The sequence below is a fragment of the Pseudophryne corroboree genome, chromosome 1 (genome assembly GCF_028390025.1).
Source record: "Pseudophryne corroboree isolate aPseCor3 chromosome 1, aPseCor3.hap2, whole genome shotgun sequence".
NCBI classification, from domain to species: domain Eukaryota; kingdom Metazoa; phylum Chordata; class Amphibia; order Anura; family Myobatrachidae; genus Pseudophryne; species Pseudophryne corroboree.
This window is the reverse complement of record NC_086444.1, coordinates 173348611-173374558: the sequence shown is the minus strand read 5'-3', so window position 1 is coordinate 173374558 and position 25948 is coordinate 173348611. Positions and strand designations below refer to the sequence as shown.

The window sequence follows — 25948 nt, the reverse complement described above, 5'->3', positions numbered from 1 at the left end:
ACATGCAGCACAGGGCTATTCCGCCCCGCATCTAAAGCCCTAAACACCCCCCCCCCCCTTGCCGGAAAAGGCAGGCAACTACCCGACATGTTGTGGGTCACAGCGGCTGCGTGTGACGCTACAGCCTGCCCCTGCAACAGTCCGGACACACCTGTATTGTCCGGACCGCACCCTCCTCCAATGGCATTCAAACAAAGCTGGCATACCCCCTCCAGCCCCGCGACCACGTCTGCCTTTCAATAAGGCAAAGGCGATAGTACCAGTGAGATGCTTTCATGTGCGCACAACACAATCAGCTCTATATTAGGCCCTATATCCATTGCAGGCTATCATCTCACCATGAACCAGTGACCGCACTGTGCGACCTCCTGACCAATAATAGGATTTTGAATACCTACTGGTAAATCCTTTTCTATGAGTCCGTAGAGGATGTTCGGCCGCTCAAAGAACCATGGGGGTATAGACGGGATCCGCAGGAGACATGGGCACTTTAAGACTTTCAAAGGGGCGTGACCTGGCTCCTCCCTCTATATCCCCCACCAGACTCAGTTTGGAGCTGTGCCCGGCGAGACGGACATTTCGAGGAAAGGATTTAACAACAAAGGTGAGCACAACACCAGCTCACGCCATAAACATGCCGTACAACAAGGCAGATAACTAAACACATGTCAACGGACATGAACAAGATTCAGCAAGAAGCTGAAAAAAAAACCATAACACCAACTGTGTTTAACCAGAACTACACTGCAGATACATTACGCACTGGGACAGGCGCCCAACATCCTCTACAGACTCATAGAAAAGGATTTACCGGTAGGTATTCAAAATCCTATTTTCTATTTCGTCCTTGAGGATGTTGGGCCGCTCAAAGAACCATGGGGATTATACCAAAGCTCTAAAAACGGGCGGGAGAGTGCGGATGACTCTGCAGCACCGATAGACCAAAACTAAAGTCTTCATCGGCAAAGGTATCAAACTTGTAAAACTTAGCAAACGTGTTTGACCCCAGCCAAGTAGTAGCTCGGCAAAGTTGCAATGCCGAGACACCCCGGGCAGCCGCCCAGGAGGAGCCCACCTTCCTAGTGGAATGGGTATTCACCGATTTCGGTAACGGCAAGCCTGCCTTGGAATGAGCCTGCTGAATTATTTGACAAATCCAGCGGGCAATGGTCTGCTTGGAAGCAGGACATCCAATCTTATTGGGAGCGTATAAAATAAACAACCTCTGTTTTCCGCAATGGAGCCGTTCTGGCTACATAGATTTTCAAAGCCTCTGACCATATCCAGAGACTTATCCTCAGCCAAAGCGCCAGTAGCCACTGGCACCACAATAGGTTGGTTAATACGAAAAGAGGAAACCACCTTTGACAGAAATTGTAGCAGAGTTCTTAACTCAGCACGATCTTCATGGAAGATCAAATAAGGGCTCTTGTGAGACAAGGCCGCCAACTCTGACACCCGCCTAGCGGATGCCAATGCCAATAAAATGACAACCTTCCAAGTGAGGAATTTCAACTCCATTTTACGTAAAGGTTCAAACCAATGTGACTGAAGGAACGATAACACCCCGTTAAGATCCCAAGGTGCCACAGGGGGCACAAAAGGAGGTTGGATATGCAACACCCCTTTCACAAAGGTCTGCACCTCAGGAAGTGAGGCCAATTGTTTCTGAAAGAAAATGGACAAAGCAGAAATCTGCACTTTTAATGGAGCCCAATTTAAGGCCCGCATCCACACCATTTTGTAGAAAATGGAGAAAAACGTCCAAGGTCAAATATCTCCACAGGAGCTTTCTTGGACTCGCACCAGGAAATATATTTCCTCCAAATGCGGTGATAGTGCTTCGACGACACACCCTTCCTGGCAAGGATAAGAGTAGGTATGACTTCACTGGGAATACCCTTTTGGGCTAAAATCTGGCGTTCAACTGCCATGCCGTCAAATGTAGCCACTGTAAGTCTTGATAGACGAACGGCCCCTGCCGCAGCAGGTCCTCGCGCAGAGGAAGAGGCCAGAGATCGTCGACCAGTAACGTCAGAAGATCCGGGTACCAAGTTCTCCTTGGCCAGTCCAGGACCACAAGGATCGCCGGTATGCTTGTTCTTTTTAGAAGCCTCAGCACCTTTGGGATGAGAGGAACCGGAGGGAACACATACACTGAGGGGAACACCCAGGGTGTTGTCAGTGCATCCACCGCGTCCGCCTGAGGGTCCCTGGACCAGGAACAATGCCTCGGAAGTTTCTTGTTGAGGCGAGATGCCATCATGTCTATATGGGGAACCCCCCATCGATTTGTTAGCAGCGTGAAGACCTCCTAATGGAGGCTCCACTCTCCTGGATTCAGGTCGTGTCTGCTGAGGAAGTCTGCTTTCCAGTTGTCCACTCCCGGAATGAATATTGCCGACAGAGCGCTTGTATGCCTCTCCGCCCAGCAAAGAATCTTTGTGGCTTCCGCCATTGCCGCTCTGCTTCTTGTGCCGCCTTGGCGGTTTATGTAAGCTACTGCCGTGACATTGTCCGATGGGATCAGAACCAGCAGATTTCGAAGATGTTCCGCTTGTAGAAGGCCGTTGTAAATGGCCCTCAGTTCCAGAACGTTGATGTGAAGATGAGTTTCTTGACTTGACCATCTTCCCTGGAAGGTCACCCCAGAGTGACTGCCCCCCAACCTCGGAGACTTGCATCCGTGGTCACTAAAATCCAGTCCTGGATCCCGAACCGACGTCCTGCTGGGTGAGAGCTGTTGAGCCACCACAGGAGGGAGATCCTGGTGTTGGGAGATAGAATTATATTCCGGTGCATATGCAGGTGGGATCCGGACCACTTGTCCAACAGGTCTCACTGAAACACCCTGACATGGAACCTCCCGAACTGGAGGGCCTCGTATGCCACTACCATCTTTCCCATCAATCGAATGCATTGATGGATGGATACAGTTTTCGGTGTCAGCAAGAGTTTTACCAAACTCTGAATTTCCAGAGCTTTCTCCATAGGGAGGCACCCTCTGCTGGACCGTGTCCAGTATCATGCCCAAAAACGCCAAGCGTGTTGTCGGGACTAACTGTGATTTCGGCAAGTTTAGGAGCCAGCTGTGCTGTTGCAGAACGGACAGGGACATTGCAATGTCCTGTAACAATTTGTCTTTGGACCTCGCCTTTATCAGGAGATCGTCCAAGTACGGGATAATTGTAACACCCTGCTTGCGCAGGAGAACCATCATTTCTACCATTACTTTGGTGAAAATCCTCGGAGCCGCGGATAGACCAAACGGCAACGTTTGAAATTGGTAATGTGTATCCTGGATTGCAAACCTCAGGAAACTCTGGTGAGGAGGATAAATGGGTACATAAAGGTAAGCGTTCTTTATGTCCAATGAAACCATAAATTCCCCCTCCTCCAGACTGGAGATCACCGCTCTGAGAGACTCCATCTTGAATTTGAATTTCCTCAGAAAGAAATTGAGAGATTTCAGGTTGAGGATTGGTCTTACTGAGCCGTCCGGCTTCGGCACCACAAACAGGCTTGAATAAAAGCCCTGCCCCTGTTGCGCTAGGGGTACCGGGACCACAACCCGATTTTGTACTGCACCGCAGATCAGCGCCCTATCCTGCAGCGAAGCAGGTAAGGCTGATATGAAAAACGTCGAGGGGGCACGTCTTGAAACTCCAGTTTGTACCCTTGGGACACAATACTCAATACCCAAGGGTCTAGACCCGAGCGAACCCAGACCTAACTGAAAAAGCTGTAGACGTGTCCCCATCGGTGCGGGCCCCTGAAAGGGGGGCCCGGCGTCATACGGTGGATTTGGCAGAAGCCGGGGAGGACTTCTGCTCCAGGGAACCCGAGGAGGCGGGTTCTCTTTTTTTTTCTCTCTCTTTCTCCTACCCTAGAAGCAAGGAAGGAAAAAACTTCATCCTCTCTAGCATATATCAGACTGTAGATGATAGTGGTGTGTCACCTGTAGTAGCGTAGGAACCTACCGTAAACAAACAGGGGACGGCTTACCCGCGGCCTTTGTATCTAAACAAAAAACACCACCTTCATATGGTAGAAAGTCCATATAATTCCTAGAGGTAGCAACAGTATTCTACTGGTGAACCCCCAAATCACGCCCAACAGCGACTGACATGGCACCTTTTAATAAAAGGGCAATGTCCCTCGCAGTTTTCAATTGGAACGCTGTAGCGTCCCAGATAACTGAGCGTCAAGAGGATGCTATCCCTATCCAGGGCATCCCAAATCAGAGAACCAGTTCTCTGTCTGCGTCTCAATGGCGCTACCCACCCAAGTATAATCAGACTGAGTTGTGTACCGTTATAATGTATAGTAACGTAGCGTCTTTGAGGGCTGCTGTACCAGAGGCTGGCCGAGCCACTTGATTTTACAATGAGACAGACTTTTGTCCTCCTTTGGGAGGCAATCCCCACGTTTTCCCTCAGCAGGGGAAAAAATGGGGACTTCACTGTAATCCTACGAGGAGTCGAGATTATTCTGTCAGGGCTGTCCCAGACTACTGCAAAAACAGCGTTCAGTATAGAAGAGTGAGGAAATGTAAACACCGGTTTCTTTTCCTTATCATATAACACAGTTTTATTACAACAATGTACTGAAATCGCACTGCCATTTTAGCATCTAATCTGGAATCAGCATAGTCGACACATGATCAGAGCCCGTGTCGGTACCTGTGTCAGTCAACTGGGCAACTACATTATTGAGACCCCATGGGGTCCTGGATCTGCAAGAAAACTAATCTTTTATAGATCCCATAATTAAAATCTGACTATGGGAGAGTCACATTTTGCAAGTAGTTAACCCCTGAGCCATTGGCGGTGCCGACCCGGCTACCCTCATAACATTATTGTGTCCCTACTATATTTTCCTCCTGAGAGGAACTTCGGCTTCAGATATGTTGACACACAAGCACCAACATTTCCCCATTGAACATATATACATATATAGTTCTAAACATTATGTACATACACATCATATACAGCCATATATAAGACAGCACCTAAAGAAAAGTCTGTCAGGGAACACAGAGGGACAATCCAGCCCACACCTCAGCGATAATACATTTTTATATTTAATTTAAACTGCCTCCCCCCCCCCCCCCCCCCGTTTTTAGCCCCTCTGGTCCTTGCTGCCTGTGAGGAAGGACCAGCGCTGCTGTGAGGAGGAGGAAATGGCGCTGAGTAAGCAGTGAGGAAGAAGCTCCGCCCCCAACATGGCGCGCTTCTTCCCGCATTTTTTATCTTTTTTTATCCTGGCGGGGGTTTGCGGGCAGTGCCTGGGCACTGTAGACATATGCCAGCCTTATATGAGGTATATACTTGCTCCCAAGGGCGCCCCCCCACCCAGCACCATGCACCCACGGTGTGTACTGTCCGGGAGCCAGGCGCGCACTGAGCAAAGCCGGTGCGCGGTACCCCTTATATGCCATCTTTAGATGAAGAGAAGTCTTTTCCTCTTATACTCACCTGTCTTCTGACTTCTGGCTTGAAGAGGGGGGACGGCAAGCTGTGGGAGGGAGCATCCAGGAGAGCCCGGCGTTCGTCTCCCCTCAGGAGCTGAAGGCATCCTGTCAGCAGTAGCAGAGCCCTGGAACTCATCAGAAGTGGGTCTAGACTGCTCTCCCCTCTTGCCCACGAAGCAGGGAGTCTGTAGCCAGCAGATCTTCCCAAAATAAAAAACCTAACATTAAGTCTTTCAGAGAAACTCTAGGAGCTCCTCCTTGTGCCCTGTGTCTCGTCCGGGCACATTTCTAAAACGGAGTCTGGTGGGGGATATAGAGGGAGGAGCCAGGTCACGCCCCTTTGAAAGTCTTAAAGTGCCCATGTCTCCTGTGGATCCCGTCTATACCCCCATGGTTCTTTGAGCAGCCCAACATCCTCTAGGACGAAATAGAAATTCAAATTATTATACTAAAAGTGCTTGTTCCTAATGAACGTTGCTACATTTCCTATATAATATGGCTGCGTCACTTGTGTGTAGGTAACGTGTTCTCTGAAGAGAAATGAAGGAGATCACATTGGCCAAACGGTTCGTAAAATAAAGGATTTGGACATAATACTGTATTGATGTCTTATTTAGCTCATAATATATTAGGCAGGTGAAGCTGTGCAAAATGAAAAAGGTGAAGAATTCCTTCCTGCCTCATTCATTGTGTTAGTGGCTTGTAAACTTGGGACAGTTTATTTTTGCACAATAAAATAGAGTTGTACCCACTTTTTTTCTTAAACCTTTTATTTAACACTACAGTAAAAATATACCGAATATCGACTCGCAGAACATCAATAAATTACCAGATGGGGAACTGAACAATACCTGTGTAAAGCAGGGAACCTAGAAAAAGTTTTGATGAATAGGGGAAGGATATGAGAAAGGTGAAAAAGAGGTTAACATGGAATAAGTATACGAAGAACAAAGGCTGAAGGGGAAAAATAAACAGCAAAAAAAAAAAAAAAACAACAACCAGACTTGGTACTGTGGAATTATTAAACCTAAACCTACTCACTTTTTTATTAACAAGAAGCCACTGTGGTTTGTGTAGCGGTCGGAATCCAACTCCTGATTGACAGTTGGCAAAAGCCCTAGAACTGTTGGCATGTATGACACCTCTGCTAGCAACGGAGGAGCTGTACACATTCAGCGTGGACCGGAACTGCAAATAAAAATAAAAATATATATTATACTTACATACATTATATATATATATATATATATATATATATATATATATATATATATATATATATATATATATATATATATATATATATATACATACATATACATACACACACACACACACACACACACACACACACGTTGATTTGTAATAATCTGATTATCTAAATATGGTACAGATCAGGCAGGTAAATTTGGAATCAATAATCCACGCCAATGGCCTACCACAGCTTTTTACAATGTGACTGTCAGTCCTAAATAGTAGGCAGACACACGTTTTTTGAAACCAACTTCAACACATGCACTGTTAAGTCCCCCTCCCCCCCCCAAAAAAAAACAAGCTATAAAAAATGCACATATGTGAAACCAGAGCCCACTCTTCCCCCATCTATGATCAATGTGGCTCTGCCCAACCCCCTAGTCTGTAATAAATGTATAAAACGGCAGCATACAGCCCTTACTCTAATATTGGTTTGCAGCCATATTGTTTACAATGTTGAGACACTGTAATGTCGAATGGTTCTGAAGGTTAACAACTGTATTCAAAAGAGTTGACAAGTTCAAAAATGTAGATAATATGCATGTCTACAATAAGAACAAGTCAGCGTAAGGGTTAGATGCTGCTGTCGAGTATGTAAATATTCTGTCAGTGTCAACATGGTGAATGCTTTTGATTTGCTGAATGTTGATATTACGAAAATCTACCTCGTATACCACACCCCTAACATCAGAATTCAGATGGAAATGATCTAATATACATCTAAAAAGAGAAGAACTCCAGAAAACATGGCCATTGTAAAAACACTTGCATGTCAGGAACACAATGTAATTTAGATTATTATTTTAGACTGAATATTAGTCTTTAATTTGCTCATTTATTACGTTATTCCGACCGCAAGCGCGGTCCATTAGTACAGGGGCCCCTCAGGGCTGTGTCCTCTCACCCCTGCTCTTCTCCCTGTACACAAATGACTGTACCTCAAAGGCGCAATCAGTAAAGATCATCAAATTCGCCGATGACACCACCGTCATCGGCCTCATCAAGGACGGGGACGAATTGGCCTATAGACGGGAAGTAGACCAGTTGGCCCAGTGGTGTATCCACAACAACCTTGAGCTCAACCCCCTCAAAACTGTCGAGATGATAGTGGACTTCAGGAAGAAGTCATCTAGTGCACCTCCGCTAATGATTGCTGACAGTGTGGTATGGTTGGTGGACTCCTTCAAGTTTCTAGGGACCACAATCTACCAGGACCTTAAATGGGGGTCCAACGCTGACGCCACTGTTGGGAAAGCGCAGCAGAGGTTGTTCTGCCTCAGGCAACTAAGGAAGTTCAACATCCCACAGAAGCTCCTGCTCCTCTTCTACTCCGCAATTGTGGAGTCGGTACTGTGCTCCTCGATACTCGTATGGTACAGCTCCGCCAGCACGAGGGACAGATGCAGGCTCCAAAAGGTGGTCAGAACGGCAGAGAAGATCATCAGGGCCAACCTTCCCTCAGTGCAGGACCTGTACCTTTCCAGAGCTAAAAAGCGGGCAATGAAGATAGTAAAAGACCCTCTACACACTGGCCACAGCATGTTTAACTTGCTTCCTTCAGGCAGGCGTTACAGGGCCGTCCGCGCCAGGTCCACCAGAAGCCTCAAAAGTTTCTTTCCCCAAGCGGTCCGCCTGCTGAACTCCTGAATATTGACTGACTAGACGTACATGTAACTAACTTGTGTCCCTACCGTATACCTATATGTGTGACTTTACCCCCCCCACCCCCCGCTTATCTGTTACCTACTTGGCTGTTGTATAGCAAACCTAAGACAAATTCCTAGTATACGCTAGTATACCTGGCCAATAAAGCCGATTCTGATTATTCATGATTTATTTTGGGGGTAATTCAGACCTGATCGTAGCAGCAAATTTGTTAGCAGTTGGGCAAAACCATGTGCACTGCAGGTGTGTGGCAGATATAACATTTGCAGAGAGAGTTAGATTTGGGTGGGATATTTTGTTTCTGTGCACGGTAAATACTGGCTGCTTTATTTTTACACTGCAATTTAGATTTCAGTCTGAACCCAAATCTAACTCTCTATGCACGTTATGTCTGCCTACCCTGCAGTGCACATGGGGGGTCATTCTGAGTTGTTCGCTAGCTGCATTCGTTCGCTGTGCAGCGATGAGGCAAAAAACTGCACTTCTGCGAATGCGTACGCGGCACAATGCGCACGCGTGACCTACTATTACAACCGCCGATGTAGTTTTGCACAGGGTCTAGCAATGCTTTCCAGTCGCACTGGCTGCCGCAGAGTGATTGACAGGAAGAGGGCGTTTCTGGGTGTCAACTGACCGTTTTCAGGGAGTGTTCGGAAAACCGCAGGCGTGCCAAGAAAAACGCAGGCGTAGCTGGGCGAACGCAGGGTGTGTTTGTGACGTCAAATCTGGAACTGAATGGTCTGAAGTGATCGCAAGCGCTGAGTAGGTTTGAAGCTACTCTGAAACTGCACAAAATTAATTTTGTAGCCATTCTGCGATCCTTTCGATCTCACTTCTGCTAAGCTAAAATACACTCCCGGCGGGAGGAGGCATAGCGTTTGCACGGATGCTAGAAACTGCTAGCGAGCGATCAACTCGGAATGACCCCCATGGTTTTGCCCAACTTTGCTGCTATGATCAGGTCTGAATTACCCCCTTAGTTAGGAATACCTTTGTTACACTTATGCATGCTTAATTATGGGCCTGATTCAGAGTTCAGCACCACCACGCAGATTCCAGATTGAGAATCTGCAGCTACGCAAGATCCGTTCTGCACATGTCGTCCGCAGTTCCCCTCTTCCACTGCCTGACTGACTGATGTGCAGGGGGCGGAGGGAGGACTGTGTTCCTGAAAACAGGGGTGTGTCGCCCCGTTTTCTGGGAGGGGAGAGCTGGGGTCTGTGTGTCACCATGCACTCTGACCTTGCAACTAGGCAAGCCAATCCCGGGCCATTTTTTTTCAATCCCGGGTATCGGGATTGAAAAATGGCCAATTCCGGGATTCCCGGTATTGGCTTTCAACAATGGGGCCCCGCCCCTTCGCCCTGCCTACATAACTCACCATATACTGAGGGCGGTCGGGTGGGGAACATCCTCTGCTCTCTCCTGGCGGCTCCCGGCAGCAGCTGACAACGCTGCGCTGGGGAGCCGGAAGAAGGAAGCCGGGCAGCGTCTGAGCGTCCCGGGATTGAATCCTGGCCATTTTTGGCCCTAAATCCCAGGATCCCGCTGATCCCGATCCCGGGATTGGCCACCATACTTGCAACCCCCGCTTACTCAGCCGGCCGTCTGCGGGGAACATCACAATCAATGGTCGCAATGTTGGATCCCAGCTTGTGACGTTGGTCGCAGTTACATGCAGCAGGAGTCTCTTCTGATAAGACGTCTCAAACATACCCGTCCTAGAAAATCGGACAGAAATTCAATGCTGCGTGCATGCGGTATTGAACTTCCATCCATCTCTGAATCAGGCTCTATGTACAACTGTAACATACTTCCATCAGCATTCAATTACTTGTAGTGCTTTGGTGGCTGTACTGTAAATTTCTAGACAGTATTCCTTAAATGGTATTACGCTAGGACTGATCTAGTTAAAACGTCACATATAAAACACTCCTTACATTCCAGTCCCCAGAGAGAACGTCTGCGGTGCTGAGGTACTCGCTGGCTCTGACAACATCATCAATATCGGAGAAAAAATCTAAATAGTTTTGGTGAAGATACAAGTTAAACAGCTCACTTCGCATGTGCGACTTCTCTACAACAACCTGGGGAGCAAACACAAGGAGAAACAATCTTACAATTAGAATTTCACATTAAAAAAAAAAAAAACACTTCGCAGAAATTAATTAGGTTAGGGCAGTGGTTTCCAAACATTTTTGAATCACGGCGCCCTAGAATATCGGAATTTTTTTCATGAAACCCCTAAGCCAAAAATTTCTTATTGAGAAATTTAGAAAGAAATATTACATTAAGTAGATCGCATTTATAGGTCATCCTTCGGGTCAGTTGTGTGGTGAGGGATAAGATTTGCTTCTGTTTGGCCACATCTTTTATGACTGGCAGCCACCAGCACTGGTTTTGCCTATTATATTGACCATGAATAATTTGAATTGGTCCTGGACCACCAACCCAGGGCACCCCTGCAAGTGTCCCGAGGCACCCCAGGGAGATACGGCACACAGTTTGGGAACCTCTGGGTTAGGGAACAAAAGCAAGCTGATCCATAATGCTTAGAACAAACAATATGGTGATAACAGGATTTTTGGGCACTTACCGTTGAATCATTTTCTCTGAGACAGGCTGGGAAACACTGGACCATGGGACTGCAGGTTGGGACAGAAGTTGGCACCTAAATTTAACTGTAGCTTTAAAAAGTAAACTCCTCCCCCTACAACCTCAGAATTCCAGTACTACTTAAAAAAAAAAAAAAGTCCAGAAAAGTAGTAGCAGTAACTCAGTGAAACTGTTGTAACAATCCAACTAGTAGGGAAAAAACAGTCAAGAACAAAACCTTGCACAACAGAGCGTTGTAACATAATGGCACCCTGTGTTCCAAACGCCGCTTTAGTAGTCACAATGACCAAAACCGGTGAGACAAAAGAAAAACCCCAAAAGAAAGATAGACAATATATGTCTGCCAGAACGAGAAAACTGAAAGGAGACGGCGGAGCGGCACATTTCCATTTTCCACCGAAACAGTGGAACTTGACGTATGGAATGGTCACTAAGGCAGAGGCCAGTTCAGCAAGCTCCACACCCAGCACAGTGCATTTACTCCCCCCTCCCTCCATGCAGTGCTTCCTTTGTACATGGTCATGGGTACTTCCTCTTTCATGGGGAAAAACCTGGGAATGGCCATTGCAAAGCCTTGCACACAGCAAGAGAACGGAGGGTGCCAGCCTAAGAAGCTCCATCCACTGTTCCTCATCCTTGGTATTTCCTCTTGTTATGGGGAAAACCCTGGGACCAGCCGCTGACACAGCTGCCTGGTGTATGAGTACTCCTGTGAGGGAGCCACTGTGCAGAAACCTGGAAAAAAGAGAGCTCACTGTACTTTTTAAAGCTAGAGTTTCATTTAAGTGCAAACTCCAGCCCCAACCTGCAATCCCATCAACACAAATGGACGCCAATGTAATTTATTGCGATAAGCAGGTTCGAATTTAATATTTTTTTCCGCCACAGTAGCACAAGTTCGGATTTATCTTATTGGCTACCCAACCTGTGAGAGTCAACAGCCAATAGGATGCAGTTTTTAATTTCCAAATAAATCGGAGTAAAACCGAGAGAATCCGAACACGATCATTTCTAGTAATTCATAATGAGTAGGAGGAATGTTATGGATATTTAGCCTTTTGTGTATTTTTCTTTGCTCTTTATTTATTGGTATATTGTTATATTGTGTAAATTTGAGGCACTTTTACAGTATTGTTAGATTTACTTATATTTTCAAGTTGACATAGTGCAGGTTGTTAACTCCTCTCTATTTAGTTTTAAGAAAACATCCCCATTTAATTCAACCAGCAGCTTTAGGTTGACTCTTATCTATAGTGTGGACACTGATCGGGATATTTTGTGTTTTTGTAGAATTATTTAATACCAGACAAGATTGTGTGAGAGGAATCAGGACAGAGAGAAGGTAACATGGAATGGTCAGGGAAATGTAAAAATTAAAGAGCCACTTGTAACCCACACAGCAATACCATGCCTGGAGTCACCAAGCCAAGTTTACAGCTTCTCACTCCCACTCGTACATCATGCAAATATAGTGCCCCAATGACCCCTAGAACAATGTAACCCGATGAAGGGGACCTTTGCTTTGCACTCGGGCATGGTAAACTGGAAAAAGTGATGAAGATTTTTAATATTTTTCCAGCATTATACCAACTAATAGGAGAGGGAAGATAGAATATAGAGTGATGAGTCTGTTAACATAGGGTCTTATTAACTACAATGCTGAGGATTGACGCACGTATCCAGGCATAATGCGCCTTTAGATGCAGCATTACTGTCCAGCTTGGGTTGTTGGACGGGTTGCAGAAGAAACGTATTTGAAGATGCAAACCAGATTTCTCCCAATCGCAGCTTCTATAAACATGGACATATGGCAGATACGCCTTTGGAAATTTTACCATGTGACACTACAGGACAAGCTTCTCTTTGATAATTAGCAGATAATGATCATGGACTCATTTTCCGCTTAAGGATCTTTCTCACCTCTGGAAGAACAAGAAGTATATCTCTATCATGCTGCGACAAATGTGCTGGCAATTTATGGTAGCCTGAGTCCATGTCTGGAGTCTCTCCTGAGAAATAGATATTTAAAAGAATAAATAAAATATATAAATCATCATTTTTATAATTATTAACATTTGTTTATAGAGTGCCAATATATTAAAAAAGCGCTTTACAGAAAATCTTTAATCATTTACACCCTGACCATGTGGAACTCCTAGTCTAAACACACACGAACATTAACCTACCAAATACGCTTTTGGACATTTAAAAGAAATGCACATACACATGGGGGACATACAAACTCCACATAGACAGTGCCCTTGTCATAACATCTAACACTGTATTTGATTGAGTTTACCAACAAATATTGGTTCCAGTAGTGTATAGTGAGCCATCTAGCATGTAGCCTGGACCTTTCCCGATAAAATAGTCATATCAGTCAGTAAATGTTATGTTAATAGACATTTTGATGTTTACTACTAAGGAGAAGAAAAAAATGGTTTTATAAGCCACTGTATGAGCGGTGGATGACAATGCATAGAAGTGTACAACGTCACTTGAGACACAATTTTAGTGACCCATCGGGTATTAGCATTGCCTATTCAGCGCCAATATTAGTATTACAAATACCATAGATCCTTTCTGCAGCAGCTGTAAGCTACACTCATCTCTACAAGATACAACTGCAACTGGCCTTTGTCACAACCCAGTCTCAACTAGCTCACCTGCTCTCTTAGCCAAAATATAGGATTTTAATTACCTACTGGTAAATCCTTTTCTCGTAATCCGTAGAGGATACTGGGGTCCATTTAGCACCATGGGGTATAGACGGGTCCACTAGGAGCCTTGGGCACTTTAAGAAATCAATAGTGTGCGCTGGCTCCTCCATGCCCTCCTACCAGAAAATGTGCCCGAGGAGACGGACATACTTTGAGAGAAGGATTTAAAAGCACAGTGGTGAGATTCGAACCAGCACACACAAACCAAGATGAAAGCCATGCTAACCAAACTTGAACAGGAACAGCAACAGCTGAACCAACAACAATACTTAACCAAGTAACTGTGCAGGAAACAAAGCACTGGGTGGGTGCCCAGTATCCTCTACGGCAGGCATGTCCAAACTGCGGCCCTCCAGCTGTTGAGAAACTACACATCCCAGCATGCCCTGACACAGCTTTAGCATTCTCTGACAGCAAAACTGTGTCAGGGCTTTCACAACAGCTGGAGGGCCGCAGTTTGGACATGCCTGCTCTACATGAAAAGGATTTACAGGTAGGTAATTAAAATCCTATTTTCTCTTAGGTCCTAGAGGATACTGGACTGAACCTGACCAAGTAGCTGCTCGGCAGAGCTGTAAAGTCGAGACACCCCGGGCAGCCGCCCAGGAAGAACCCACCGACCTAGTAGTGTGGCCATGTACAGATCTTGGAACCGGCAAACCTGCCGTAGAATAAGCATTCTGGATAGTAAGCCTGATCCAGAAAGCAATAGACTGCCTTGAAGCAGGACACCCAATTTTATTGGGATCATAGAGAACAAACGGCGAGTCTGATTTTCTGTGACGAGCTGTCCGCTTTACATAGATCTTCAAAGCCCGCACAACATCCAAGGACTTTGAAGCAGCAGAGGTGTCGGTAACCACTGGAACCACAATAGGTTGGTTGATATGAAATGCAGACACCACCTTAGGAAGAAATTGCTGACGAGTTCTGAGTTCAGCTCTATCTTCATGAAAAATCAAATTGGAGCTTTTGTGAGATAACGCCCCCAGCTCCAACACACGTGTTGCTGAAGCCAAGGCCAACAGTGTCACGGTCTTCCACGTAAGAAACTGTACGTCAACCTCCTGTAAAGGCTCAAACTATTCCAATTGTAGGAACCTCAACACCACGTTGAGATCCCAATGTGCCTTAGGAGGCACAAAGGGCGGTTGGATGTGCAGAACCCCCTTCAATAATGTCTGAACCTCAGGGAGAGAAGCCAATTGTTTGTGGAAGAAAATGGTTAAGGCCGAAATCTGGACTTTTATGGAGCACAAATGTAGGCCCACATCCTCACCTGACTGCAGAAAAAGCAGAAAACGTCCCAGTTGAAATTCCACCGTAGGATAATTCCTGTTCTCACACCAAAAGACTTATTTTTTCTGAATACGGTGGTAATGTTTAGACGTTACCCTCTTTCTGGCTTGAATCAAGGTCGAAATAACCCTGTCTGGGATCCCTTTGCGGGCTGGAATTTGACGCTCAACTTCCATGCCGTCAAACGTAGCCATGGTAAGTCTTGATAGACGAACGGACCCTGTTGTAGAAGATCCTCGCGAAGACGTAGAGGCCACGGATCCTCTAAGAGCATCTCCAGTAGATCCGCGTACCAGGCCCTTCTTGGCCAGTCCGGAGCAATGAGAATTGCTTGAATTTTCTCCCTTTTTATTCTTTTGAGAATTCTTGGGATCTTTCTGCCCAGAGGAAAATCCTTGTTCCCTCTGACATTATTGCTCCGCTCTTCGTTCCGCCCTGTCGGTTTATGTACGTTACCGCCATCACATTGTCCAACTGAACCTGAATGGCGGGATCTTGAAGTAGATGTGATGCCTGTAGAAGGGCGTTGTATATGGCCCTTCGTTCCAGAATGTTGATTGGAAGAATGGTTTACTGACTTGACCATTTTCCTTGGAACTGTTTCCCTTGGGTGACTGCTCCCCAACCTCCGAGGCTTGCGTCTGTGGTTAGCAAAATCCAATTTTGAATACCGAACCTTCGGCCCTCGGTCAGGTGAGAAGTCTGAAGCCAGCACAGAAGAGAAAATAAGAATTTACTTAACGATAATTCTATTTCTCGGAGTCCGTAGTGGATGCTGGGGTTCCTGAAAGGACCATGGGGAATAGCGGCTCCGCAGGAGACAGGGCACAAAAAGTAAAGCTTTCCGATCAGGTGGTGTGCACTGGCTCCTCCCCCTATGACCCTCCTCCAAGCCTCAGTTAGGTACTGTGCCCGGACGAGCGTACACAATAAGGGAGGAATTTTGAATCCCGGGTAAGACTCATACCAGCCACACCAATCACACCGTACAACTTGTGATCAAACCCAGTTAACAGTATGATAACAGAGGAGCCTCTGAAAGATGGCTTCCTAAACAATAACCCGAATTAGTTAACAATAACTATGTACAATTATTGCAGATAATCCGCACTTGGGATGGGCGCCCAGCATCCACTACGGACTCCGAGAAATAGAATTATCGGTAAGTAAATTCTTATTTTCTCTATCGTCCTAGTGGATGCTGGGGTTCCTGAAAGGACCATGGGGATTATACCAAAGCTCCCAAACGGGCGGGAGAGTGCGGATGACTCTGTAGCACCGAATGAGAGAACTCCAGGTCCTCCTCAGCCAGAGTATCAAATTTGTAAAATTTTACAAACGTGTTCTCCCCTGACCACGTAGCTGCTCGGCAAAGTTGTAATGCCGAGACCCCTCGGGCAGCCGCCCAAGATGAGCCCACCTTCCTTGTGGAGTGGGCCTTTACAGATTTAGGCTGTGGCAGGCCTGCCACAGAATGTGCAAGTTGGATTGTGCTACAGATCCAACGAGCAATCGTCTGCTTAGACGCAGGAGCACCCATCTTGTTGGGTGCATACAATATAAACAACGAGTCAGATTTTCTGACTCCAGCTGTCCTTGCAATATATATTTTTAATGCTCTGACAACGTCCAGTAACTTGGAGTCCTCCAAGTCACTTGTAGCCGCAGGCACTACAATAGGCTGGTTCAGATGAAATGCTGACACCACCTTAGGGAGAAAATGCGGACGAGTCCGCAGTTCTGCCCTGTCCGAATGGAAAATCAGATATGGGCTTTTGTAAGATAAAGCTGCCAGTTCTGACACTCTCCTGGCCGAAGCCAGGGCTAGTAACATGGTCACTTTCCATGTGAGATATTTTAAATCCACCTTTTTTAGTGGTTCAAACCAATGAGATTTTAGAAATTCCAAAACCACATTGAGATCCCACGGTGCCACTGGAGGCACCACAGGAGGCTGTATATGCAGCACTCCCTTAACAAAAGTCTGGACTTCAGGAACTGAAGCCAATTCTTTTTGAAAGAAAATCGACAGGGCCGAAATTTGAACCTTAATAGATCCCAATTTGAGACCCATAGACAATCCTGATTGCAGGAAATGTAGGAATCGACCCAGTTGAAATTCCTCCGTCGGAGCACTCCGATCCTCGCACCACGCAACATATCTTCGCCAAATGCGGTGATAGTGTTGCACGGTTACTTCCTTCCTTGCTTTAATCAAAGTAGGAATGACTTCTTCCGGCATGCCTTTTTCCTTTAGGATCCGGCGTTCAACCGCCATGCCGTCAAACGCAGCCGCGGTAAGTCTTGAAACAGACAGGGACCCTGCTGAAGCAAGTCCCTCCTTAAAGGTAGAGGCCACGGATCTTCCGTGATCATCTCTTGAAGTTCCGGGTACCAAGTCATTCTTGGCCAATCCGGAACCACTAGTATCGTTCTTACGCCTCTTTGCCGTATAATTCTCAATACTTTTGGTATGAGAGGCAGAGGAGGAAACACATACACCGACTGGTACACCCAAGGCGTTACCAGCGCGTCCACAGCTATTGCCTGCGGATCTCTTGACCTGGCGCAATACCTGTCCAGTTTTTTGTTGAGGCGAGACGCCATCATGTCCACCATTGGTCTTTCCCAACGGGTTACCAGCATGTGGAAGACTTCCGGATGAAGTCCCCACTCTCCCGGGTGAAGGTCGTGTCTGCTGAGGAAGTCTGCTTCCCAGTTGTCCACTCCCGGGATGAACACTGCTGACAGTGCTATCACATGATTCTCTGCCCAGCGAAGAATCCTTGCAGCTTCTGCCATTGCACTCCTGCTTCTTGTGCCGCCCTGTCTGTTTACATGGGCGACTGCCGTGATGTTGTCCGACTGGATCAACACCGGTTTTCCTTGAAGCAGAGGTTCTGCCTGGCTTAGAGCATTGTAGATTGCTCTTAGTTCCAGAATGTTTATGTGAAGAGACGTTTCCAGGCTCGTCCACACTCCCTGGAAGTTTCTTCCTTGTGTGACTGCTCCCCAGCCTCTCAGGCTGGCGTCCGTGGTCACCAGGATCCAATCCTGTATGCCGAATCTGCGGCCCTCCAATAGATGAGCACTCTGCAACCACCACAGAAGAGATACCCTTGTCCTTGGAGACAGGGTTATCCGCTGGTGCATCTGAAGATGCGACCCTGACCATTTGTCCAACAGATCCCTCTGGAAAATTCGTGCATGGAATCTGCCGAATGGAATTGCTTCGTAAGAAGCCACCATTTTTCCCAGGACTCTTGTGCATTGATGTACAGACACCTTTCCTGGTTTTAGGAGGTTCCTGACAAGCTCGGATAACTCCTTGGCTTTTTCCTCCGCGAGAAAAACCTTTTTCTGAACCGTGTCCAGAATCATCCCTAGGAACAGCAGACGAGTTGTCGGCATTAACTGGGATTTTGGAATATTCAGAATCCAGCCGTGCTGTTTTAGCACTTCTTGAGACAGTGCTAATCCCCTCTCTAGCTGTTCTCTGGACCTTGCCCTTATTAGGAGATCGTCCAAGTATGGGATAATTAATACGCCTTTTCTTCGAAGAAGAATCATCATCTCGGCCATTACCTTTGTAAAGACCCGAGGTGCCGTGGACAATCCGAACGGCAGCGTCTGAAACTGATAGTGACAGTTTTGTACAACGAACCTGAGGTACCCCTGGTGTGAGGGGTAAATTAGAACGTGGAGGTACGCATCCTTGATGTCCAAGGACACCATAAAGTCCCCTTCTTCCAGGTTCGCTATCACTGCTCTGAGTGACTCCATTTTGAACTTGAACTTCTTTATGTACAGGTTCAAGGACTTCAGATTTAGAATAGGTCTTACCGAGCCGTCCGGCTTCGGTACCACAAATAGAGTGGAATAATACCCCTTTCCCTGTTGTAGAAGAGGTACCTTGACTATCACCTGCTGAGAGTACAGCTTGTGAATGGCTTCCAAAACCGTCTCCCTTTCTGAGGGGGACGTTGGTAAAGCAGACTTCAGGAAACGGCGAGGCGGATCTGTCTCTAGTTCCAACCTGTACCCCTGAGATATTATCTGCAGGATCCAGGGATCTACCTGCGAGTGAGCCCACTGCGCGCTGAAATTCTTGAGACGACCGCCCACCGCCCCCGAGTCCGCTTGAGAAGCCCCAGCGTCATGCTGAGGCTTTTGTAGAAGCGGGGGAGGGCTTCTGTTCCTGGGAAGGAGCTGCCTGTTGGTGTCTCTTCCCCCTTCCTCTGCCTCGTGGCAGATATGAATATCCCTTTGCTCTCTTGTTTTTAAAGGAACGAAAGGGCTGCGGTTGAAAAGTCGGTGTCTTTTTCTGTTGGGGAGTAGCTTGAGGTAAAAAGGTGGATTTCCCGGCTGTAGCCGTGGCCACCAAATCTGATAGACCGACTCCAAATAACTCCTCCCCTTTATACGGCAAAACTTCCATATGCCGTTTTGAGTCCGCATCGCCTGACCACTGTCGCGTCCATAAACTTCTTCTGGCCGAAATGGACATAGCACTTACCCGTGATGCCAGTGTGCAGATATCCCTCTGTGCATCACGCATATAAAGAAATGCATCCTTTATTTGCTCTAAAGACAGTAAAACATTGTCCCTATCCAGGGTATCAATATTTTCAATCAGGGACTCTGACCAAGCTACTCCAGCACTGCACATCCAGGCTGTCGCTATAGCTGGTCGTAGTATAACACCTGTATGTGTGTATATACTTTTTTGGATATTTTCCATCCTCCTATCTGCTGGATCTTTAAGTGCGGCCGTCTCAGGAGAGGGTAACGCCACTTGTTTAGATAAGCGTGTGAGCGCCTTGTCCACCCTAGGAGGTGTTTCCCAGCGCGCCCTAACCTCTGACGGGAAAGGGTATAAAGCTAATAACTTCTTTGAAATTAGCATCTTTTTATCGGGGGCAACCCACGCTTCATCACATACATCATTTAGTTCTTCTGATTCAGGAAAAACTATAGGTAGTTTTTTCACACCCCACATAATACCCTGTTTAGTGGTACCTGTAGTATCAGCTAAATGTAACGCCTCCTTCATTGCCAAAATCATATAACTTGTGGCCCTACTGGAAAATACGGTTGATTCGTCACCGTCGCCACTGGAATCAGTGCCTGTGTCTGGGTCTGTGTCGACCGACTGAGGCAAAGGGCGTTTTACAGCCCCTGACGGTGTTTGAGGCGCCTGGACAGGCACTAACTGATTGTCCGGCCGTCTCATGTCGTCAAACGACTGCTTTAGCGTGTTGACACTATCCCGTAATTCCATAAATAAAGGCATCCATTCTGGTGTCGACCCCCTAGGAGGTGACATCCCCATATTTGGCAATTGCTCCGCCTCCACACCAATATCGTCCTCATACATGTCGACACACGTACCGACACACAGCAGACACACAGGGAATGCTCTTAACGAAGACAGGACCCCACTAGCCCTTTGGGGAGACAGAGGGAGAGTTTGCCAGCACACACCAAAAGCGCTATATATGACAGGGATAGCCTTATAATAAGTGCTCCCTGTATAGCTGCTTTTATAATATAATTTTTGCCACTATTTTGCCCCCCCTCTCTTGTTTTACCCTGTTTCTGTAGTGCAGTGCAGGGGAGAGACCTGGGAGCCGTCCTGACCAGCGGAGCTGTGTAAGGAAAATGGCGCTGTGTGCTGAGGAGATAGGCCCCGCCCCTTTTCCGGCGGGCTCGTCTCCCGCTCTTTAGTGTATTCTGGCAGGGGTTAAATATCTCCATATAGCCCCCGGAGGCTATATGTGAGGTATTTTTTAGCCAAATAGGTTTTCATTTGCCTCCCAGGGCGCTCCCCTCCCAGCGCCCTGCACCCTCAGTGACTGCCGTGTGAAGTGTGCTGAGAGGAAAATGGCGCACAGCTGCAGTGCTGTGCGCTACCTTTAGAAGACTGAGGAGTCTTCTGCCGCCGATTCTGGACCTCTTCATGTTTCAGCATCTGCAAGGGGGCCGGCGGCGAGGCTCCGGTGACCATCCAGGCTGTACCTGTGATCGTCCCTCTGGAGCTGATGTCCAGTAGCCAAGAAGCCAATCCATCCTGCACGCAGGTGAGTTCACTTCTTCTCCCCTAAGTCCCTCGTTGCAGTGATCCTGTTGCCAGCAGGACTCACTGTAAAATAAAAAACCTAAGCTAAACTTTCTCTAAGCAGCTCTTTAGGAGAGCCACCTAGATTGCACCCTTCTCGGCCGGGCACAAAAATCTAACTGAGGCTTGGAGGAGGGTCATAGGGGGAGGAGCCAGTGCACACCACCTGATCGGAAAGCTTTACTTTTTGTGCCCTGTCTCCTGCGGAGCCGCTATTCCCCATGGTCCTTTCAGGAACCCCAGCATCCACTAGGACGATAGAGAAATCCTGGCTTTTGGCGACAAACGTATGCACTGATGCATGTGAAGATGCGATCCAGACCATTTGTCCAACAGATCGAGCCGGAAGGGCCTTGCGTGAAACCTTCAGTACTGCAGTGCCTCGTAAGAGGCTACCACCTTCCCCAGAAGGCGAATGCATAGATGCACCGATATCCGGGTTGGTTTTAGAACATCCCGCACCATCGACTACATTACCAATGCCTTTGCTAATGGAAGGAATACCTTCCGCATCATCCCCAGGAACGGAAGCCTCCGTGTTGGTTCCAGGTGAGATTTTGGTAGGTTCAGAATCCACCCGTGATCCTGGAGTAGTCGGGTTGAGAGGGCATAGCTGTACAACAACCTCTCCCTAGATGGTGCTTTTATTAGCAGATCGTCCAGTTACGGTATTATGTTCACTCCTTGTTTGTGGAAGAGAAACATCATCTCTGTCATTACCTAGGTGAACACTCTCGGTGCACTGGCGAGGCCAAATGGCAGGGCCTGGAACTGGTAGCGACAGTCCTGTAATGCAAACCTTAGATAAGCCTGATGAAGCGGCCAAATCGGAATATGAAGGTACGCATCCTTGGTATCCAGAGACACCAGGAATTCCCCCTCCTTCAGACCTGAGATCACCGCTCTCAGAGACTCCATCTTGAACTTGAACATCCTTAAGTACGGGTTCAGTGACTCGAGGTTTAAAATGGGCCTTACCGAGCCGTCTGGTTTCGGTACCACAAACAGGTTGAAATAATAACCCTTGTTTTGTAGCTGAAGGGGAACTGGAACAATGACCTGAGTCTGTACCAGTTTTTGAATTGCTTCCTGTAAAGTCATACTTGCCTCTTGAGAAACTGGTAAGCCTGATTTGAAGAATCTGTGAGGTGGGAGTTCCTGAAACTCCAGTCTGTAGCCCTGGCGATAAGATCTTTGACCCAGGGATCCTGGCATGATGTTGCCCATATGTGACTGAAATATTTTAAATGGTGCTCCCACCTGCCTGTCTCCCAGGCAGTGCGGTCCACAGCCATGCTGTAAGCTTTGAGGAAGCAGAACCGGAGTTCTGTTCCTGTGAACCTGCAGTTGCTTTGTTTTCTGGGTTTACCTCTATTGCCTTTGAAGCCTGTAGAAGAACCTATGGTTTTACTTTTACATTTGGCTGACCAAAAAGGACTGCAGAGTTGGAGCAGAGTAGGTCTTCCTAGCTGGGGGGGCCGCGGAAGGAAAGTATGTAGACTTACCCGCCGTAGCCATGGATATCCACGTATCCAGTTCATCTCCAAATAGGGCCTCACCTGTGAATGGTAGGCTTTCCAAGCCTTTCCTGGAATCCGCAGTCCACTGGCGTAGCCACAAGCCCCTGCATGCTGACACTGCCATGGCAGTGGTGCGAGCATTAAGCAAGCAAATTTCTTTTATGGCCTCCACCATAAAATTTGCAGAGTCCTGTATATGCTGTAGGAGTAAAACTATCTCCCCCCTGGACAAGGAATCTAACCCGTCAATTAGATTACCCGACCATTTAGCAATGGCCCCAGTGATAAATGCACATGCAATAGTGGGTCTCTGGGCAACTCCAGCAGCTGTGTACAGGGATTTCAGAGTGGTCTTAATTTTGCGGTCAGCCATGTCCTTTAAGGAGGCTGCTCCAGGGACAGGTAAGACTATCTTACGTGACAACCTAGACACAGATGCGTCAACAATCGGTGGGTTTTCCCATTTTTTCCTATCATCCTGAGGAAAAGGGAAGGATATGAGTAATCTCTTAGGGATCTGAAACTTCTTATCAGGATTAATCCAAGTTTCTTCAAACAGAGAATTCAACTCTAGATGCAGGAAAAGTACAGTAGCAGAGGATTTCTTTTTTACATTAAAATAAGACTCCTCATCCTCCTCTGTCACCTTATCAGGAATTTGCAGGACATCTCTAATAGCTTCCATCAGAGCCTGTACCCCTTGTGACAGAGCTGCATCCCCCCCACTGAGTCCACCTCACCCTTCTCTGCGTCTGACACGTCGTTATAAGTAAACAGACGTGGATGAATGTAAAAATACATATAATTTATTAACTAAACCACTTGTGTACCATAGTAATAATACTCAGATAAAAACATAAAATTGGGGCATATAAAAAAAAAAGTCGTTAGTCGTTCTTAACCGCACTGATTACATAGCTGAATCCCTTAGACAACTGAACAACCTGGAACATTATTGTAGAATAGAGGGTGATCCAACATTAAAATTCCAGATAGAATTAGAAACTCTACTAGAAGGAGCTGTACAATCCGGGACTATATCTAGGGATACCTTTCATTTTCTTTATTCCTCACATTCCTGTTTTCTATCACCTTCCCAAAATCCACAAATCCCTCACTGCACCTCCTGGACGTCCTACCATTTCTGGTATTGATTCTTTGACTTCCAATCTTTCTTTTTATGTTGACTCTTTTCTTCAATCTAGAGTGTCCTCACTGAGGTCCCATATTAAAGATACCACACACTTTTTAAATTTATTAAATACTATTACATGGAAAGAAACTTATGCCTTTCTCACCTTGGACGTCTCTGCTCTGTATACACATATGCCACACCTCTTAGGTTGTGATGTCATCAAAAGAAGATTGGATTCTGATAATGACCTCAGTGAGGAACAAAAATCCTTCCTTATTGCTTCTATTTCTTTTATCTTATCGCACCATTATTTTGTGTTTCTCTGGGTTTTTTATCTACAGGTGATGGGTACGGCCATGGGGACCAGGTTCGCGCCCAGCTATACCAACCTCTACATGGGGGAGTTTGAACAAATCCATGTGTGGGGGGGCGGCTGGTCTCGAGCCTGGTCCTATATGGCCGTTACATCGATGATCTTTTTATTATTTGGGATGGGGATTATCACTCTGCGACACAGTTTATTCAATCACTGTCTCTTAATAATTATAATCTCACTTTTACTTCCACGTTTCATACCACTAAAATTAATTTTCTAGATGTTAGTTCTAGAGATTATTAAGAATCAAATAGTCACGTCTACATTTACTAAGGAAACAAACACCAACTCTTATCTACATTTTACAAGCTCTCATTTTAGACCCTGGAAGCAAAACATCCCTAAGGGACAACTTATTCGCCTTAGACGTAATTTTTCAAATTTTGACACCTTCTCTGAACAGGCAGATACTCTACTAACTTCCTTCAGGGAGTGTGGGAATCCAGAGAATATTTTACAAAAAGCCCTTAAGGAGGTTTCTGATACAGATAGAAATACACTTTTACAATATCGTTCCAAAAATGACAAGCTTGATAACAATAAAGATAAAAGCTCCTCCTTTATATGTAAATATAATAGCGGTGCAGGACAAATTAGAAACATCATAAATAGAAATTTTGAAACAGGATCGAATTTTGGGGGAACTACTACCCTCAACACCGCAAATAATATATAGAAAGAATAAGTCATTGAAAACTCTTCTAGCCCAGAGTCTTTTGAAAAGAGTAGATAATGGTAACACCACTAAGAAACCAACACAAGGATCAGAATGGTTGACAAAGAAACCATCTGGTTTCTTCCATTGTGGCAAAAATAAATGCCAAATGTGTTCCCATATGCCCAGGAAAACATCATCAATTGAATTACCAACTAAAAAAGAGGTATATACAATTAAATCATTTATTAATTGTGACTCTTCATACATTATTTACCTCCTTCGGTGCAGTTGTCATTTATATTATGTGGGTCGTACAACCAGAAAACTCCGAACCAGATTTATGGAACACAAAAGAAACATTGTTAAGGGTTATCTGAAACATAGTGTTTCACGTCACTTTCATTCCGTACATCAAAGAGACCCTGGGTGCCTCTCTGTTCTAGCTTTAGAACACGTGGCCCCCACCATTAGAGGGGGGGGGGACAGATTTTCACTTTTGTGTAAAAGAGAAATTTATTGGATGCTTCAATTTATTTCGGTATATCCAACGGGTTTAAATGAGACGATGGAATTGAATGTAGTCATCTGAATAATCCATTATTTGAATATACATTGGGCTGTCTGTGTTGTTTCTGTCCACTTCCCTTACCTCCCTACTCTATTTCTGGAGCTTCACTGTTTATACTCCTATTGAGTATCAGGAATATTCTGCATTTCTCCATAGGCACCATACGTTTATACAGAGATTACTGTGGTTAAACAAAAAATTTTTAATTAATGAGATGCATAACATCATACATCATATTTGGGACCCTTACAGTTTGGGTCATGGTATATTAACCCTGTGGATTTATCAAGCAGGACCAGTCATGGCGGCCGCGTCCGCACTTGGGTCGGTACAGGTGACAACTCTGTGCCACCTGTCTGTGTTCTGCGCAGCCCTGGAGTATTCCACGCACACCCAGGATGGTACAGAGGTTAATCCCTGTCAGCTCATCTAGGGTGAGTGGTCATTTGGGACAAGTTCCTAATGACAAGGTTTCTCCTGCTTGCAGGAGTTGCTCCACGGCTGCGCAGTCACCCGACCTGGGCGGTGGGGCCGTCATTCCCTAAG

The 25948-nt window shown here is 46.3% G+C and overlaps 1 protein-coding gene across 3 annotated transcripts in view; it reads right to left on the bottom strand.

Moving 5' to 3' along the window:
• Positions 1 to 25948, bottom strand: part of RAD17 (RAD17 checkpoint clamp loader component) — a 102636-nt gene that overhangs the window by 25906 nt on the left and 50782 nt on the right. For all 3 annotated transcript variants that reach the window (XM_063963901.1, XM_063963900.1, XM_063963903.1), the window contains exons 12-14: positions 12929 to 13017; positions 10333 to 10479; positions 6515 to 6661 (exon numbers count right to left, since the gene is read on the bottom strand). In XM_063963901.1, the coding sequence (XP_063819971.1) occupies positions 6515 to 6661; positions 10333 to 10479; positions 12929 to 13017 (383 nt within the window). The remainder of the gene's footprint in view (positions 1 to 6514; positions 6662 to 10332; positions 10480 to 12928; positions 13018 to 25948) is intronic.